Below are 18,412 nucleotides of genomic sequence, written 5' to 3'. Positions count from 1 at the left end.
ACTAACACACACACGCTAACACACACTCACACACACTAACATACACTCACACACACTAGCACACTCACTAACACACACTCACACTCTAACACACACTCACACACTAACATACACTCACACACTAACACTCACAAACACACACTAACATACACTCACACACACTAACATACACTCACACACACTAACATACACTCACACTCACAAACACACACTAACATACACTCACACACACTAACTCACACTCACACTCACAAACACACACTCGCTAACACTAACATACACTCACACTCACAAACACACACTAACATACACTCACTGACACTAACATACACTCACACACTAACACTCACAAACACACACTAACATACACTCACACACACTAACATACACTCACACACACTAACATACACTCACACTCACAAACACACACTAACATACACTCACACACACTAACTCACACTCACACTCACAAACACACACTCGCTAACACTAACATACACTCACACTCACAAACACACACTAACATACACTCACTGACACTAACATACACTCACAAACACACACTCACTAACATACACTCACACTCACACTCTAACACACACTCACTAACACTAACATACACTCACACTCACAAACACACACTCACACCCTAACACACACTCACTAACACTAACACACTCTAACACACACTCACACTCTAACACATACTCACTAACACTAACATACACTCACACTCACAAACACACACTCACACTCTAACACACACTCACTAACACTAACATACACTCACAAACACACACTAACATACAAAAAGAGAAGTCCTGCGCTTAAGCAGCAAGGACTACAACACACATCAGCCCCAATATATAGTAAAAACCAAAGAAAAGAAAATGTTACTTGCGCTTTCTCCTTAATCCCTATGTATATTTAGACAAATGGAGGTCATTTAGTTGCTCCAATGGCCATTGGAGGGATGCCCGCCTGCCAGGGCCGGACTGGGAAAAAAATTAGGCCCGGGCATTTTTCAATCAGAGCGGCCCCCTAAGAAGGGGGCGGGGCCAGAGAGGGTGTGTTTTGTCATCACTAATGACAAGCACACCCCCTCTCAAAGTGAGCAAGTTGGTTCAATGCGCAGAGCCGCGCTGAAGAGCTCTGGCATTAGAAAAAGGGATACCAGAGGACAATTGGGCCAGGAAAGTGCATGGTGCATGTGTTTGGAGCCTGCTTGTGAAATTGCGTGTGTGTTGAGTGTGGTGTGGTATTGTGTAAATAGGTCAATTTCATTTGTGTTTGTGGTGTAATATGTGTGGCTAGGGGCTGTAGATAGTGTGTGTGTATAGGGGGCATAGTGTTATAGGGGATGTAGCGAGTGTGTGCATACAGGCTGTAGTGTGTGTGTGTGTATAGGTGACGTAGTGTGTGTAGGGGTTGTAGAGAGGGTGTGTAGGAGATCTAGTGTGTAAAGGACCCAGAGTGTGTATAGGAGATTGTGTGTGTGTGTATATATATAGAGGATTAAGAGTGCATATAGGGTAAGGGATCTAGCGTGTATCTGGAGCGTAATGTGTGTGGTGGTGCAGTGTGAGGGGTGCTGTAGTGTGTGTGTTTGTATATATATATATATATATATATATATATTTGGACGTATTGTATGTGTGAGGGGCGCAGTGTGTGTGTATTTAAGAGGGGTGCTGTGTGTGAGGGTGTTTTTATCTGCCGTCACATTCTAGGTTTCTAATTTTCTTTGTCTGTTAACTCACTGAGGGTTATTTTATATATGTGTATGTGTGTGAGCGAGGGTGCTGTCTGTCTGAGGGTGCTGTCTGTCTGAGGGTGCTGTCTGTCTGAGGGTGCTGTCTGTCTGAGGGTGCTGTCTGTGAGTGAGGGTGCTGTCTATGAGTGAGGGTGCTGTCTGTGAGTGAGGGTGCTGTGTGTGTCTGAAGGTGATGTGTGCTGAGTGTCTGAGGGCGCTGTGTGTCTGGGTGCGCTGTGTGTCTGGGTGCGCTGTGTGTCTGGGTGCGCTGTGTGTCTGGGTGCGCTGTGTGTCTGCGTGCGCTGTGAGTGTTTGGGTGCTGTGTGTGTCTGGGGGGGCTGTGTGTGTCTGGGGGTGCTGTGTGTGTCTGGGGGTGCTGTGTGTGTCTCGGGGTGCTGTATGTGTTTGGGTGCTGTGTGTGTCTGGGGGGGCTGTGTGTGTCTGGGGGTGCTGTATGTGTTTGGGTGCTGTGTGTGTTTGGGGGTGCTGTGTGTGTTTGGGTGCTGTGTGTGTTTGGGTGCTGTGTGTGTCTGGGGGGGGGCTGTGTGTGTCTGGGGGGGCTGTGTGTGTCTGGGGGGGCTGTGTGTGTCTGGGGGGGGCTGTGTGTGTCTGGGGGGGCTGTGTGTGTTTGGGTGCTGTGTGTGTCTGGGGGGCTGTGTGTGTCTGGGGGGCTGTGTGTGTCTGGGGGTGCTGTATGTGTTTGGGGGTGCTGTATGTGTTTGGGGGTGCTGTATGTGTTTGGGGGTGCTGTGTGTGTTTGGGGGTGCTGTGTGTGTTTGGGTGCTGTGTGTGTTTGGGTGCTGTGTGTGTCTGGGGGGGCTGTGTGTGTCTGGGGGGGCTGTGTGTGTCTGGGGGGGTGCTGTGTGTGTCTGGGGGTGCTGTGTGTGTCTGGGGGTGCTGTGTGTGTTTGGGTGCTGTGTGTGTCTGGGGGGGCTGTGTGTGTCTGGGGGGGGCTGTGTGTGTCGGGGGGGCTGTGTGTGTCTGGGGGGGGCTGTGTGTTCTGGGGGTGATGTGTGTGTGTGAGGGGGCTGTTGGTGTGATTTTTTTTATTTAAATATTTTAATTTAAATATATTATTAATAATGTTTTTTTTTTTAATTTAAATATATTATTAATAATTAAAAAAAATAAAAATAAAAATCCCCCCTCCCTTCTTACCTTTAGCATGGGAGGGGGGAGCCGTTCTGCCTGCGAGGAGCCGAGGAGCAGCTTCCTTCCCTGGTGGTCCAGTGGTGAGAGTGAACTCTAACCTGCCGGCTAGAGTTCACTCTCGCGAGATCTGAGCGTTGCCGCGGTAACCGCGGCAACGCTCAGACCTCGCGAGAGGACCCGGCGGAGCTGCTGGATTGAGCTCCGCCGGTCCTCTCTGCTGCTTCCCTCACACCCCACAGCCGGCAGCCGCCTGTCAGTGTCTCTGGGCCGGTGAGGGAGATCTTTGATCTCCCCACCGGTCCATGGAGGCTCAGAGCAGGGCCGGCGCTCGGATAGCGCTGGCCCTGCTGGGGCTGGCAGGGGAGATCCTGTGATGTCCCCTGCCGGCCTCGGCCCCGCGGCCCACCGGGCATTTGCCCGGTATGCCCGATGGCCAGTCCGGGCCTGCCGCCTGCCAACGTCAAGGCAGACCCCCCTAAGCGGGTCCTAACACTGACCCTTCAGCCTGCTTCCTTGAGCTTCTGGCAAAGATATCTCTAATGAGACAGAAAGGGGTATTTTTTATATACACCCCTTTACACACTAACATACACTCACACTCTAACACACACTCACTAACACTCACAAACACATTTTTTTTTTAAATCCCCCCAGCCTCCTTACCTGTGGGAGAGCTGAGGGGATTCCCTGGGGTCCAGTGGTGCTGCTGGGCTCCTGGGGGGCCGGTCACCCGGTGGGCAGGCAGGCTGGCGGGCCCGCGAGGGAGCACTGTCTCCTGAGTGCTTCCTCTTCAGCTCCCTCGCGCGCCGCGTACTGATGCCGGAGCCGGAAGATGACGTCATCTTCCGGCTCCGGTATCAGTGCGGTGCGCGAGGGAGCTGAAGAGGAAGCACCCAGGAGACAGTGCTCCCTCGCGCGCCCGCAGTACCGGCCAGCCGGATGACAGCAGGGCCAGCCTCGGGGGGCCCGGAGGTGGCCGGCTCCTGGGCCCCCCAGGAGAAGAGGCTGGCCCAGTGACATACATACCGGGTCGCAGTGCGACCCCGGTATGTACGCCACTGGTGGGTGCCCAATCCAGGACAGAACTGGATTGTGATGTAAATTGCTAAATCTTTAATATGCACTGCAGGTTTATTATTCATTAACTCTGAGCACTCTCAGCACGATAACAACATTTGGGATTCCAAGAGTCCAGATCTCATTCTAGTATAATGATCTACAGAAAACTGTGGGGGGGGGGGGGGACGACGACTAAAAAATAAACATTTATTTAAAGGGAAACTCCAGTGCCAGGAAAACAATCTTTTTTCCTGGCACTGGAGGGTCCCTCTCCCTCCCACCCCCCAATCCCCGGTTACTGAAGGGGTGAAAACCCCTTCAGTGACTTACATGAGGCAGCGGCTATGTCCCTCGTCGCTGACTCCGCCTCCGCGACGCTCCTCCTCTTCATTGCGTCGGCCGGTGGGCGAGACTGATCTCGCCCACCGGCCGAGGGGACCTAATGCATTGCCGCGCATGCGCATTACGTCTCCCCATAGGAAAGCATTGAAAAATCATTTCAATGCTTTCCTATGGGATTTTGAGCGACGCTGGAGGTCCTCACACAGCAATAATTACACTTGCATGGTTAAGAGTAGTGGGAGTTGGCACCCAGACCACTCCAATGAGCAGAAGTGGTCTGGGTGCCAAGAGTGTCCCTTTAATACTGCACACGGATCTATATATATATATATATTTTTTTTTTTTTTAATATTTTTATTGTTTTCACATTATAGATGCATGTATCAAACTGATTTGTAAAAAAAAAAAAAAGCAAGTGGTTGCCCACACAGGGGCTTAAGCATCGGTTTAAAACAGTGTAAACATTTGGTTGCCTGCGCAGAGGACTGTTTAGCTTAACATTTTTGTTCACAGTTCGTTGCTTTGTGCTTTATACTTTTATGAACTGTGTTGCCCTATTATTTCGTTTAGAGCGTTAAGTAATTTTTTGAGTTAACTGGTGCGTGCAAGTGCTGTGTGTCTGCTGGTTGCGTAATTGTTTTGTGTTAGCTGTTCGAGCCATTATCTTATGTTAGCTGGTGTATGCCTTTGGTTTGTGTTAGCTGGTTGGCTTCTTTGCTTTGTGTTGGCTGGTGTATGCAAGTGCTTTATGGCAGCTGGTTTGTGTCAGTGCTTTGTGTTAGGTAGGTTGCGTGATTGCTTAGAGGTTGTAACATAAAATGCAGTAATTAGGCAGTATTAAAACATTAGATCTACCTTGCTTATATATAACCGAATAAGATATTGTACACTGTCCTAACTTTGCAATAGTAATTTGAATTATCTGCAAGCATTAAGCTTAATCTAAGAATTCAAATAAAGTTTACAGCAATATGTTGAACTTGGGATACACTTGCCCTCTGGCCCAACTTCTTAGCACTTGTTTAGAAAATATGATGATTGGCAGCATATATTTGGGATCTATGCATATTGATTATATCTGTGGCCTACCTTTTCCACTTTTCCACTGAGGCTCTTTATTTAATTCCAGGCTTTATACATAGCTTTATCTCACAGTCGTTTCAAATGTTTGGTACTTGGTTATTCTAGTGTTGCTGCTTTTTTCCCCCTGTTGAACCTGTGTCAATAGCCATTTGATCGTCACTTGACATTCAGAGACCTAACATTATTTTGCTGATTAATTTTTATCATCACTGTCTGCCACTCTCATTTCCTAACCCAATCTTTTTTTTTCTTCCTTAACAAATTTGGGGTCAATTTGTGCGATAACGCTAATTAAGAGAAGTGGCAAGCACTTTGTCTCTATCTCCACTAAAGTTGGATCTTCGAACATAAAATATAAATTCAAATGGAAGAGATTATATTCTCTTTCTTGGGAGTAGAAATACCCCATAGAGTTCAGCCATATATATGACAAATGTCATACCCCTATTTACTTAATTACTCTGTCACTCTACTCGTACACAAGACAGATATCTATATAACTAAACAATATATTTATGCAAGTAGGAAAAAAAGACTTTCACACTTTTTTCTCCATTATTTGAAACTATTGGGAGTGCTGGCACTTCCTCACATCTACTCGTGTTACACTTGTCACTACTCGTGCCCCTAAATTCCTTTTAGGTTGGAATAGGACTTCAGTTCCACATCCTCATAACTTTCTGCTGCTGTACTCTAATACTATCCTGACATCTATCCAGCCCGTTCTCTACTTTGATGTTAGTGCTGTAGGATGTAAAGAACATATCTGCACATGTAGTGGGCTATTCAGCCAACGTGGAGACAAGTGTTTCAGACCATTGGTACAGCCATTAGAAGGAACTGGACACCTAATTCATAGTCTGCCCTTTTTAATCAACCTTTCACTTTTTTCAAGTTTACTTGTTTCCAATTTTCCGATACCTTTCTCTCTTATGTTATTCTTTTAGCTATGGGCAGAATGATTTTCTTGTTCTCCCAGCAAATATCACAGGTGTAAAGTGTTTTTGATTAATGCTGGTGCAATTATTTGTTGTCCTTGTATGGAAACCTGTGTACTCTCTGAATAAACTTTGAATTGAGAAAGAAAAAAACAAAAACCCGAGGTTATCAGAACTCAATATAAACAAGCCACTTCTCATTTCTTATTCCCTCCCTCACCAGACTTTTTTACATTTACACTAAACTATATTTTCTCATCTCACCTGGAGTTTATGTATTGTATATTAGACTTAGACACAGGCATTTTTTTTTGTTTCATCCGAAAAATTATTTGTATAGTCAGAACTGAGTATCGGCCATTGACTCGAATTAAATTTGGACATTATTTTTGTTTTGAAGAATCCATTTGTTAATTCGGCTCAATCTCCCATCCCATGTCTCTATGCTAAAGCAATGTATTAAAAAAAAGCCAAACGCTTCATCTGAATTCACGAATGGCTCATACGTTCAGTGCTCGAATAGTCGTTCGGCTCACTCCCATTATACCTGAATGAGAATGAACAGAACTAACGAATGAGCACCAAACATTAGAGCCATTCCTGCATTCAGATGACTCATTCGACAGTTTGTAATACATACAATAACAGACAGTACACTGTCTGTCTGTAATTCAAAAGGCTGAACGACTAATCCAAATTAACGAATGGCTCATTCATTCGGTGCACATTCATTACTTTGGCTCACTCCCATCAGAAGAAAGAGCAAAGGAGCACCGAAAGAATGAGCATTTCATGCATTCTGATGAAGCGTTCAGCCTTGTTGACTAATGGCCGAAAATGCCAATTATAAAGAAAATAAGTCTGTACGAAAACGAATGCCCAAGTCTATTGTATATTGCTTTTGACTCGAGAGAAAGCTCTTGAAAATTCTTAAATCTCTAAAGCTTGTTTTATAATATGGATTATTAATCTAATTTTAAAAAAGTATTACTTCACACTACAACATTCCTGTCTTTTTGGCTTCTGGATACTCCCTATACTATACTGACATGTTCATAACATATATGTCACATAGCATATATGTGTCTGAGACTCATGCTTCACCTTCAGAAAGAGATGTTTTTCTTTTTAATTAACTAAGGTTTTGGAAAAGTCCTCTTTACAGGACACAAATTCAACAAAGGAAAAGTAGGTTAATATGCCACAAATGCTCTGTGCAAAGAAGCCTAAATGATACTATGCTAAAGAGGAAATCTGACTGGTGTGAAACTGTAACTCCATGTTGAGTATCTACCAAAGAAAGCTATTACAGACTTAATTTGTAGATTTTAATTTACTGTCATATTAAGAAATAAACCACACTTATTGTTTTGTGTATAGATCATGCTTCTGAAGTCGCACTGTAAAATGCTCTGCAATTTAGCAGTTAAATCACATTTGCTTCTGTTTTGCAGCCCTAGGCAGACCTTCCCTGGCTGTGATTTACAGAGTCTGCATGAAAGAAAAGGTTTCTTTTTCAACAAGATGTTAACTTAGCTTAGAAGTTTTATATCCTACTAAGTACATTGAACTATAATTCTGCACAGGAGTCTCCTACAAGTCTAGCAAGCCATTAACAGTGCAGGGGGGGAATACATTCTAAATTAAACAGACTGTGCAATAAAGGAAGCATAAACATTAGATTTCACTTTACAGGAAGTATTTAAGAAGGCTGTGTAAGTCACAAGCATGGTGGTATGACTAGGGCTGCATAAACAAAGTGATTTAACATCGATATAATAGAGAATTGAGCAGTGAGACTGCAGGGGGATAATCTATAAGCCAAAACTGCATTATTAGGGTAATATTGTTTTGATGACTATAGTGTCCCTTTAATTAAATTCCCTGCTCTGTTAACATGTACATGATTTGCAGTTTGAGTTATGGGAAAATGTGTTTGTTTTTTATGGGCTCCTTTCAGCACGAATTTCGAACCTTTTTTTGGAACTGATTGTATATAAGATTTTCTTTGATAAGTTGGATTTTAAATGACTTTAATTAAATTCCCTGCTCTGTTAACATGTACATGATTTGCAGTTTGAGTTATGGGAAAATGTGTTTGTTTTTTATGGGCTCCTTTCAGCACAAATTTCGAACCTTTTCTTGGAACTGATTGTATATAAGATTTTCTTTGATAAGTTGGATTTTAAATGACTTATATTGATATATTTTATATTTAATGTGTTAACTTGTCCACATGTTGTATTGAATGATGTGCTAAAGAAATACTAGTGTATTCATATATGAAGAAGAAGATGTAGACTAAAAACATAATTGTTCCTGGCCTACATGCATTGTAATCACAGATTCAGTTTCTGTTGTCTCATGCACAATTCTAAATGGAATCTTCAGACTTTTGGGTTAAAAGCTTGAAGTAACAGGGAGTTCCAGGGAAGCAGCGCCTATGGTGCTATTCTCAAGTCCGAAGCAATATAGTGTGTAAAACCGGAAAGCGTAATATAGTGTAGTATGTATAGAATACTTTAAAAATATAAAAGAACGAAATGCACTTACATTTTTCTGGAGCTTGAAATCAGCTCCAGATTTATACACCTGGACGGTACAATTGTACGTATTCGGCGGCATCTTTCACAGTGGTATTGTGGGCCAGCAATCAAGTAAAAACAAAATATAGTGCTCTCTCTATGTTTTAAAAGGAATAAAAGGTGGATAAAAAGAGGTTTATTCACAAACGGAGAGCAAATATAGGTATTTCTCAATCCTAATAGGCGTGGGTGGTATAATACCCACCAGGGATGTTACTGCGTGAGTCCTCTGATAAAAATCTTCAAAGATAGGTCTGGAGGCTCCAAATAGCATAATAGTGACTATCTTTATTTGGAGACAAACTGTAAAACGGTATAATATACAATAAAAGATACTAACACTAATGCGTTTCGCCTACTTAAGGCTTTCTCAAAGTGTCCAACTCCCTGTCACATCCATCCTACCACCAGAAAGATGAGACTCTGGTTTGGGAAGCTAAGGCTGCCATCATACAACACACAAGCGCCAAAAAAACCAAGCGCCATCTTCTGTTTTATTTAAAAGCTTGAAGTGACTACTTTCCAAACTTGTATGGTACTTCCTAAATAGTACATGGCATCATGTTCTCACTCAGGGTCAGGATTAAAATATAGACAGAGTAGCTTGTATGTTCTGTATCACCCTTCTGAAAGCTACAGGTTCTGCTTTCCACCATGCTTTAGGAAGACAGACTGGACTGGTTAGTATAAAGTATTTAGGACCCATTGGAAGATGTAAATTAATGTTGGGCAACCTGTGGCTCTTAAGCAGTTGTTGAACCTGACCTCTTGTGAACCTCAGTTGTAATCCATCATTTAAACAAGGTCCACAGGTTGCCCTCCATGTGTAGATTATAAATCAGAATGCTTTTTCCTTAATGTCCCTAATTTAATCTGAACAGTTCTAGAAAGTAATAATCATACACCGACCTATTCCTAACACCTGCCTTCTTCCTCCAAAGCTGCCGGCTCCTCTTCTCAAGGTCTTCGACTTGTTTCTGCTGAATCTATGAGCTGTATGTACAGTATGCTTGGGAGTAGATCTATATATCTAATACCTTATCAATGTAATGAATGTGTGTATCTGTGTATGTACAGTATGTGTGTACAGTACATGTGTAAATATATGTGTGTACTGTACATGTGTGCAGTAAGTTCATTTTCTTGTTTGCAGCTAAATTTAAAGACAAGGCTGAAATCATGAACAACATGGCCAAGGCTAAGGTAGAAACAGAAGTCAAAAAAGGAGTAAAAACCAAAGGTGAGAAAAGGAGACTGTGATTCTGTTAATCTCAGATGAGCTCTCAGGTTCTCTGTAAAGTGGACGGGGCCGGGTATAGCGTTCTAGATCAGAGTAGTACTGGGCGACATTGTATGGGCGACGTAGGAATACCTTGCGACTGCACACACCTGCCAGCCACAAAGATATTATACAAAAAAATAAAATAAACACCTGCTGTTGCAAAAAATATAAAAATAACAGTTTATTTACTCAACAGTTATGTTGAACTGACAACCAGATTGCGGAATTTTGTAACTTGGATGAAACCACAGTCTGAACAAGTTTCTGTTTTGGCCTAAATTGGGCAGGTTGTGATTTGGCCTGGTTGTGATTACACTACAACTCACTGTTTAAATAATACATCCCTATTATCTCATACACTGTCGGTTATTCATAGTTAATATTACACAAACTTGCAGAGTTATCTCTGTTACAGGGTTTGTTGAATATTGTGGATTTCAGAAATTTTAAGAAAATAGTCTTGGTTCACCCTATGGATGGGCATTCTACAGTGTACAGATTTTTTTATTAAATTCAATTCTACACATGATTCTCATTCACAGTTTGTGCATTCATATCCTGCAATGGTCAGTTCTATGATATCCCTGCACGCACAATACATCACTGCCCTGAACAGCTTGGGCTTTTAGCTCACATTAATTCCTCGCTTTATATGATCCTGGTGGCAGCACGCATGTCTACCTTGTAGATACACTCTTGGAGCAGTCTGAGCTCTTGAGTAAGGAAGGGAAAAGCGTACAATTACCAGAGAGTTGCATAAGAGTCTACTCAGTCTCCTTCTGCTCATTTTATTACCAAGCAGCACTATGCATGATTGATGATGTGTATCTAAAATCTTGTACATAACCTGAAACCTTAATCACAAACTTTAATCTCAAATGTCTAGCCCTAAAACTTAACTAAAAATGCCCTATCCCAATCTGGCATCTGAAGACCACCAAACCTTAAAAAAGAAATCACTGATAATCCCATCAATACTGCTCTACTCAATCAGTAAGGGATTAAACACATCCCTTCCCACTGCTAAGAAAGGTCTGGCTGGCTGGATTTCTGGGATTAAGCAAAGAGCTAGAGATTTGGGACTAAGTGACAGATACAAGTACTGATGGTTATGAGAATGGAACAAATTAGTTTGAACGTCTAGAGTGACTTCCTAAACTGAAGACTTGTAGCATTCTTGAGATCCAGCAGAAATGTGGCTACATATAAAGTATTTATGAAATATAGAGAAAATATATATGATAATGACAGTAAACAGATAGAACAGATGACTCTCACATTGAAACTGCCCTGCAATTAAACCCTCTTCTACATTACAGATGAGAAGGATGGTGGTGACGTTCCAACAGTGAATGTACAGGTGACACCCCCAACTGGCTCAGAACCATCCAAGGATGCTGAGGATGAAGGACAAGACCAAGAAGACGCTAAGGTAATGTCTCATTTATATATGTATATTAATAACAGTACTCTATTATAGGAAGGGATGTCCCATGCCTCCAGTAAAGGACCTATTTTGAGAACTGCATGCTAAATGGATTAAGGCACTGATAGAACATGACGTGCACGGTCGCCTTGTCGGCATATGCATAACCCCACCATTACCCATTTACCAATAAAAGACTGACACCATCGTTTTGGCAAAATTTATATCACAGCTTTATTCATTCTTAACATAAAATATAAAGGTCATTGTCAACAGCAGGCCAACGTTGACCTGCACAATTACCATCCTGCATTTTACAATTTTAACCCCCTGTCAATGACCCACTCCCACAAAACATAATACCCAAACATTGTAACATTTAACTTAACATTGAAACATGACCATTGCCACCAAAGGGCACCATCCATTGCCACCAAAGGTCACCACAAGTGTAGGGGCATACCGAGACGCCCTTACACACCCCGGTTCGGAGCTCGAACCTACCAAACCAGTCCAAAGGCCTACCTATTAGCCCTGAACTCCAAACTTTTTCCCCATCTCACTCTTTTCTCCCCCCAACTTTACTCTCCATCCCCTGCCGCCGTGACCAAACGGGAAACACCTGAAAGCAAAGGGAGGGTGGGTGGGACAACAACAGGTAAGTGCAACTTAGATTAAAGTGATCCCTAGATCTAAAATGGCCACTACTTATACTCCTCTTATAACTCCACCCCACTCCATTTCTTTAAACCAATCCCTAACCACTGACCCTTAGATGCCTGTCTCCTGGCAATGTTAAGGCCCACTCCCCTTAGCTCCGCTGCTCCATGGGCTACAATTGTTTTTATGTGCAGTGCACTGTATACAGGCTATAAACAAGGTGTCCAAACCAAGCATACAGATGTTAAATCGAAATATTTCAGTATATGAAAATAAAAATGCATAATATTGTGACATTGTACAAAACCTAAATCAGAGTTATTTAGTAAAGTGAGAATTCAAAGTGAATTCAAAGTAAGTTTCAAATTTAAGGCCACAGTAGTCAAACTGGACGCATAGCTAGCATTAGTAGATAACCCTGTATCTATTTTTAATATTTAAAAGTTTACAGTATTGACTTGCAGACCTGGAAAAGGTAGAACTACATGGATATACTGCAAGAAAGTATATGCTTGGTCTGAGCATGCAATGAGTGTCTTTCAACACTGTGTTCTGTTTGATATCATTTGATTGTTTACCCACTAGAATAACAGACATAATCTGTTACGCAATGGGCAAAACAGATGAGTTGTGAATAAACAAATTTGGATTTTTTTTCACCTCCTCTATTTTGGCCTTACTTTTACCACTTTTGTTTTCTATTCAGTCTCTGTCAGCAAACTGTACACCATGCTGGCAGAAGATACAGCACATGCAAAGAGTATATTTTATTAAATTCATTTTCCTATTCCCTCCATCTCCTGCATAATCTTGGTAGGCAAATCTGATTGAATATTGTTATATACTAACAAATAACATGTTTGTTGAGCGTTCTGTATTAATCTTGCATTTGCAGTTTTAGTAACTTTATATTTATTTTTGTGAGCTTGAATATGTAGGACATGTTTAGTATGTCTTAATGAAATAGTCATAATGAAATTAGACATTTATCATACACCATTTCCCCTAAACCATTTAAATTATGTTTAAACTATTTAGATGCAGCAGATTTAGCGATACATGATTGGCTGCTATGTTATCATGTTTTACACCATAATTGCCATTACTTATTCAAGTATAATAGATGTGGTATGGCCCTATTAGAACACAGAAATACAGGATTCGTTATGCTACACTACTGCCCCATGCAGTCAAGATATTACCAATGTTGTACCGTGTGAGGAAGTTTAAGGAATTGAGCCACAACACCAATGAAACAATCTTTCAAATAGAAGTTCTTGATTCTACCAACTAGGAGTAATGATTGGATGGTCAATGTGACAACGTGGGTAATTGGATGATAAGTGGGACAAGGCTGTGAGGGGGTGGTGTGTGTGGAGGTTGCCTGTTGGATTCCATGTGAAGGGAGGTGGCTGCTGGTGGTGTTGCCCCTTAGTGGTGATGCTACTTGTATGGTTTGCGTGTGGTAGGGTAAGCTACTTCTAGTGTTCCGTGTGGGGTTGGGACTATATTATTGCTTCATAAGTCGTGGTCTATGGAGTATAGAGAGGATTTTATATGTTTATTACATGGCAACAGTCTCCTTTTTACATGTTTGTGGGTGTGTAAGGACGGGACCCTTTTCATTTTTTACTAGATATTGGTGAAGAAAACAAATCTCACATCTCCAGTGGGTAGTTCCATCAAGGCAAACATTGTTGATGCAAAATGTTTGCAACTTCTTCAGGGAATCTTATCTTTACCACCAGTTATAGTCAGAAAGGATGTACTTAGTAATATTGTATTCCCCTTGTGAATTCTTCCAATACAACTCTTTGGATGGCCGCCAGATAACCCTGAAGCAGGTAATTAATTAGTAATAGTGTGAGCTATAAAATGCTCAGTTTTTGATGCCGGTCACTAGAACAGTTCTGCATGAGACGAGGAATACGATAATATATTTATTGGTTAATTTAGCAAATTTATACATTATCAAGGTATCTTCTCTTGACATGATAGAAAAATACATAAAAAAGACAAAACGTGCAGTCTAAAATACAACCGGTAAATTAATTTAAGTTTATTTTTAGAGAGCAGAAAAATCATTCTAATATGGTAATTTTAACATCCCTGTACTGTGCCCAATTTAACAGAAATGTTTCAGACTTTTGTTAATAATAGATCTGTGAGATTGCAATGTATGGCCTGTTTTACTCATTCAGAATGCTTAATGTGCCATTTCATGCAGATAATGAGAAACATGGAATGATTATTTGAATAGAATATTCTACAAAGAGACAGCAGGTGGCAGTCTAACACCACTTTCTGTATTGTGAAGTTCCATTGGTTTTATTAAATTTGATTTCTTATTTAATTGCACATGATGACATTAACATATGACAACATTGTAGGATAGTATTATTAACACTGCAGTATATGACCCTCAACCATTGTACAGCACTGTGACTAATATAATAATAATAATAATGATAAAAAAGCAATTTTCAATTATCTGTGTTCTTGTTATTTATGGACAAACTTTCAGATGTACCAAAGATAATTAAAATGTATTAAACTAGTAAAAAATCCTAGGGAAACAGCCTTGACCTTATATTACAAGTTCCAGCCAAGAAAGTCTGCAGACAGGAAGGTAGACTGTAAGCTCATTTGAGCAGGGTTCTCTTCAACCTATCTTTCATGTAAGTTTTCTTGTACTTGTCCTATTTATAGTTAAATCCCCCCTCTTATAATATTGTAAAGCACTACGGAATCTGTTGGCGCTATATAACTGGCAATAATAAGAATAACTAGAAAAGCTACAATTTCTGGGGAAATTGTGTGAAGTGTTCTTGCCTCCATCAGTAGTCTACAACTAGAGTGGGCGGAGTAACTGTTAGTATTTATTTATATAGCACATTTAATTGCAATGTTGTTGCCCAAAGTGCTTCACAGTTACATTAAAACATACAGTTATAACAAATTAGCAGGTGTAAAAGGCTTTGTCTATGACATCACTTGCTGCTGCAGCCTTGCACAGGTCAGAGTATTTTTGCGGTTGCCATCTTCAAACGGTCATATTTCTAAAACTATAAATCCTACAGTGAAGAGCTTTATATTGTGAGAATCACAAGACCCAGACCTACATTTTGATGTATAGTATGTCTCTGAGATATTAACAATGAAGGCACAGTCGCAGTTTAGAAAATGCCCTTCAAATGTGAGCTTTGCAGAGTAGAGTTTCAATGAATGTCAATGGAAGGCGTGAGTTGCAAACAAATGGTCATATTGTGAAAACTATCAGGACTATGGCTTAGCCGTGGACATTTCTAGTGGCAGCAGGGATAGCTGAACGTTTTGATATAAGATTTGTGTAGGTGGGCCTGAAAATGAGGGAGTGGTGGCAGTTTAGAAATCATGTCCTGATTTTTCAGCTTTTGCCAGCTCCCACTCTAGCTTTGCCATTTATTCCTATGGGAAAAATTTTGCCACAAGAACGACGATATTCCGAGAACCATTCGGCGAAACGTTCCACAAAGTAATAGCAATCCGATCGGGAACAATCTGCACGTTTTGGTATATTTTTGTCTATGTAGTGTAAAAACTGTGGGAGGAGTTAGGGTGGCAAATTTGGCTATAATAAAATAATAATAACAATATATATGTGAGATAACATTAAGTGGTCTTGCTATGCAAGAACACTTAATAACTAGAAAAGCTACAATTTCTGGGGAAATTGTGAAGTGTTCTTGCCTCCACCAGTAGTCTACAACTGGAGTGGGCGGAGTAACTGTTATTATTTATTTATATAGCACATTTAATTGCAACGTTGTTGCCCAAAGTGCTTCACAGTTACATTAAAACATACAGTTATAAAAACATTAGCAGGTGCAAATGGCCCTGTCTATGACATCACTTGCTGCTGCAGCCTTACACAGGTCAGAGTATTTTTGCGGTTGCCATCTTCAAACGGTCATATTTTAAAAACTATAATTCCTACAGTGAAGAGCTTTATATTGTGAGAATCACAAGACCCAGACCTACATTTTGATGCATAGTATGTCTCTGCAATATTAAAAATGAAGGCACAGTCGCAGTTTAGAAATTGCCCTTCAAATGTGAGCTTTGCAGAGTGGAGTTTCAATGAATGTCAATGGGTGGCGCGAGTTGCAAACAAATGGTCATATTGTAAAAACTATCAGGACTATGGCTTAGCCGTGGATATTTTTAGTGGCAGCAGGGATAGCTGAACGTTTTGATATAAGATTTGTGTAGGTGGGCTTGAAAATGAGGGAGTGGTGGCAGTTTAGAAATCATGTCCTGATTTTTCAGCTTTTGCCAGCTCCCACTCTAGCTTTGCCATTCATTCCTATGGGACAAATTTCGCCACAAGAACGACGATATTCCGAGAACCATTCGCCGAAACGTTCCACAAAGTAATAGCAATCCGATCGGGAACAATCTGCACGTTTTGGTATATTTTTGTCTATGTAGTGTAAAAACTGTGGGAGGAGTTAGGGTGGCAAATTTGCCTATAATAATAATAATAATAACTAGAAAAGCTACAATTTCTGGGGAAATTGTGTGAAGTGTTCTTGCCTCCATCAGTAGTCTACAACTAGAGTGGGCGGAGTAACTGTTAGTATTTATTTATATAGCACATTTAAATTGCAATGTTGTTGCCCAAAGTGCTTCACAGTTACATTAAAACATACAGTTATAAAAAATTAGCAGGTGTAAAAGGCTTTGTCTATGACATCACTTGCTGCTGCAGCCTTGCACAGGTCAGAGTATTTTGGCGGTTGCCATCTTCAAACGGTCGTATTTTAAAAACTAAAAATCCTACAGTGAAGAGCTTTATATTGTGAGAATCACAAGACCCAGACCTACATTTTGATGTATAGTATGTCTCTGAGATATTAACAATGAAGGCACAGTCGCAGTTTAGAAATTGCCCTTCAAATGTGAGCTTTGCAGAGTGGAGTTTCAATGAATGTCAATGGAAGGCGTGAGTTGCAAACAAATGGTCATATTGTGAAAACTATCAGGACTATGGCTTAGCTGTGGACATTTTTAGTGGCAGCAGGGATAGCTGAACGTTTTGATATAAGATTTGTGTAGGTGGGCCTGAAAATTAGGGGGTGGTGGCAGTTTAGAAATCATGTCCTGATTTTTCAGCTTTTGCCAGCTCCCACTCTAGCTTTGCCATTCATTCCTATGGGACAAATTTCGCCACAAGAACGACGATATTCCGTGAACCATTCGGCGAAACGTTCCACAAAGTAATAGCAATCCGATCGGGAACAATCTGCACGTTTTGGTATATTTTTGTCTATGTAGTGTAAAAACTGTGGGAGGAGTTAGGGTGGCAAATTTGGCTATAATAATAATAATAACTAGAAAAGCTACAATTTCTGGGGAAATTGTGTGAAGTGTTCTTGCCTCCATCAGTAGTCTACAACTAGAGTGGGCGGAGTAACTGTTAGTATTTATTTATATAGCACATTTAATTGCAATGTTGTTGCCCAAAGTGCTTCACAGTTACATTAAAACATACAGTTATAAAAAATTAGCAGGTGTAAAAGGCTTTGTCTATGACATCACTTGCTGCTGCAGCCTTGCACAGGTCAGAGTATTTTGGCGGTTGCCATCTTCAAACGGTCGTATTTTAAAAACTAAAAATCCTACAGTGAAGAGCTTTATATTGTGAGAATCACAAGACCCAGACCTACATTTTGATGTATAGTATGTCTCTGAGATATTAACAATGAAGGCACAGTCGCAGTTTAGAAATTGCCCTTCAAATGTGAGCTTTGCAGAGTGGAGTTTCAATGAATGTCAATGGAAGGCGTGAGTTGCAAACAAATGGTCATATTGTGAAAACTATCAGGACTATGGCTTAGCTGTGGACATTTTTAGTGGCAGCAGGGATAGCTGAACGTTTTGATATAAGATTTGTGTAGGTGGGCCTGAAAATTAGGGGGTGGTGGCAGTTTAGAAATCATGTCCTGATTTTTCAGCTTTTGCCAGCTCCCACTCTAGCTTTGCCATTCATTCCTATGGGACAAATTTCGCCAGAAGAACGACGATATTCCGTGAACCATTCGGCGAAACATTCCACAAAGTAATAGCAATCCAATCGGGAACAATCCGCAC

General features: G+C 41.0%; 1 protein-coding gene across 4 annotated transcripts in view; it reads left to right on the top strand.

Moving 5' to 3' along the window:
* SLC24A1 (solute carrier family 24 member 1) overlaps window positions 1-18,412 on the top strand; it is a 139,625-nt gene that overhangs the window by 28,159 nt on the left and 93,054 nt on the right. The window contains exons 5-7 of one of the 4 annotated variants that reach the window (XM_063448771.1): window positions 9,854-9,874; window positions 10,066-10,152; window positions 11,514-11,626. In XM_063448771.1, coding sequence (XP_063304841.1) covers window positions 9,854-9,874; window positions 10,066-10,152; window positions 11,514-11,626 — 221 coding nt within the window. Of the gene's footprint in view, window positions 1-9,853; window positions 9,908-10,065; window positions 10,153-11,513; window positions 11,627-18,412 lie in introns of all 4 variants that reach the window. The other 3 variants (XM_063448769.1, XM_063448772.1, XM_063448773.1) reach the window with 3 other exon arrangements.

The sequence above is a fragment of the Pelobates fuscus genome, chromosome 3 (genome assembly GCF_036172605.1).
Source record: "Pelobates fuscus isolate aPelFus1 chromosome 3, aPelFus1.pri, whole genome shotgun sequence".
Classification (NCBI taxonomy): domain Eukaryota; kingdom Metazoa; phylum Chordata; class Amphibia; order Anura; family Pelobatidae; genus Pelobates; species Pelobates fuscus.
Note: the sequence above shows the minus strand (reverse complement) of the source record. Positions and strands in the feature narration are given on the sequence as shown.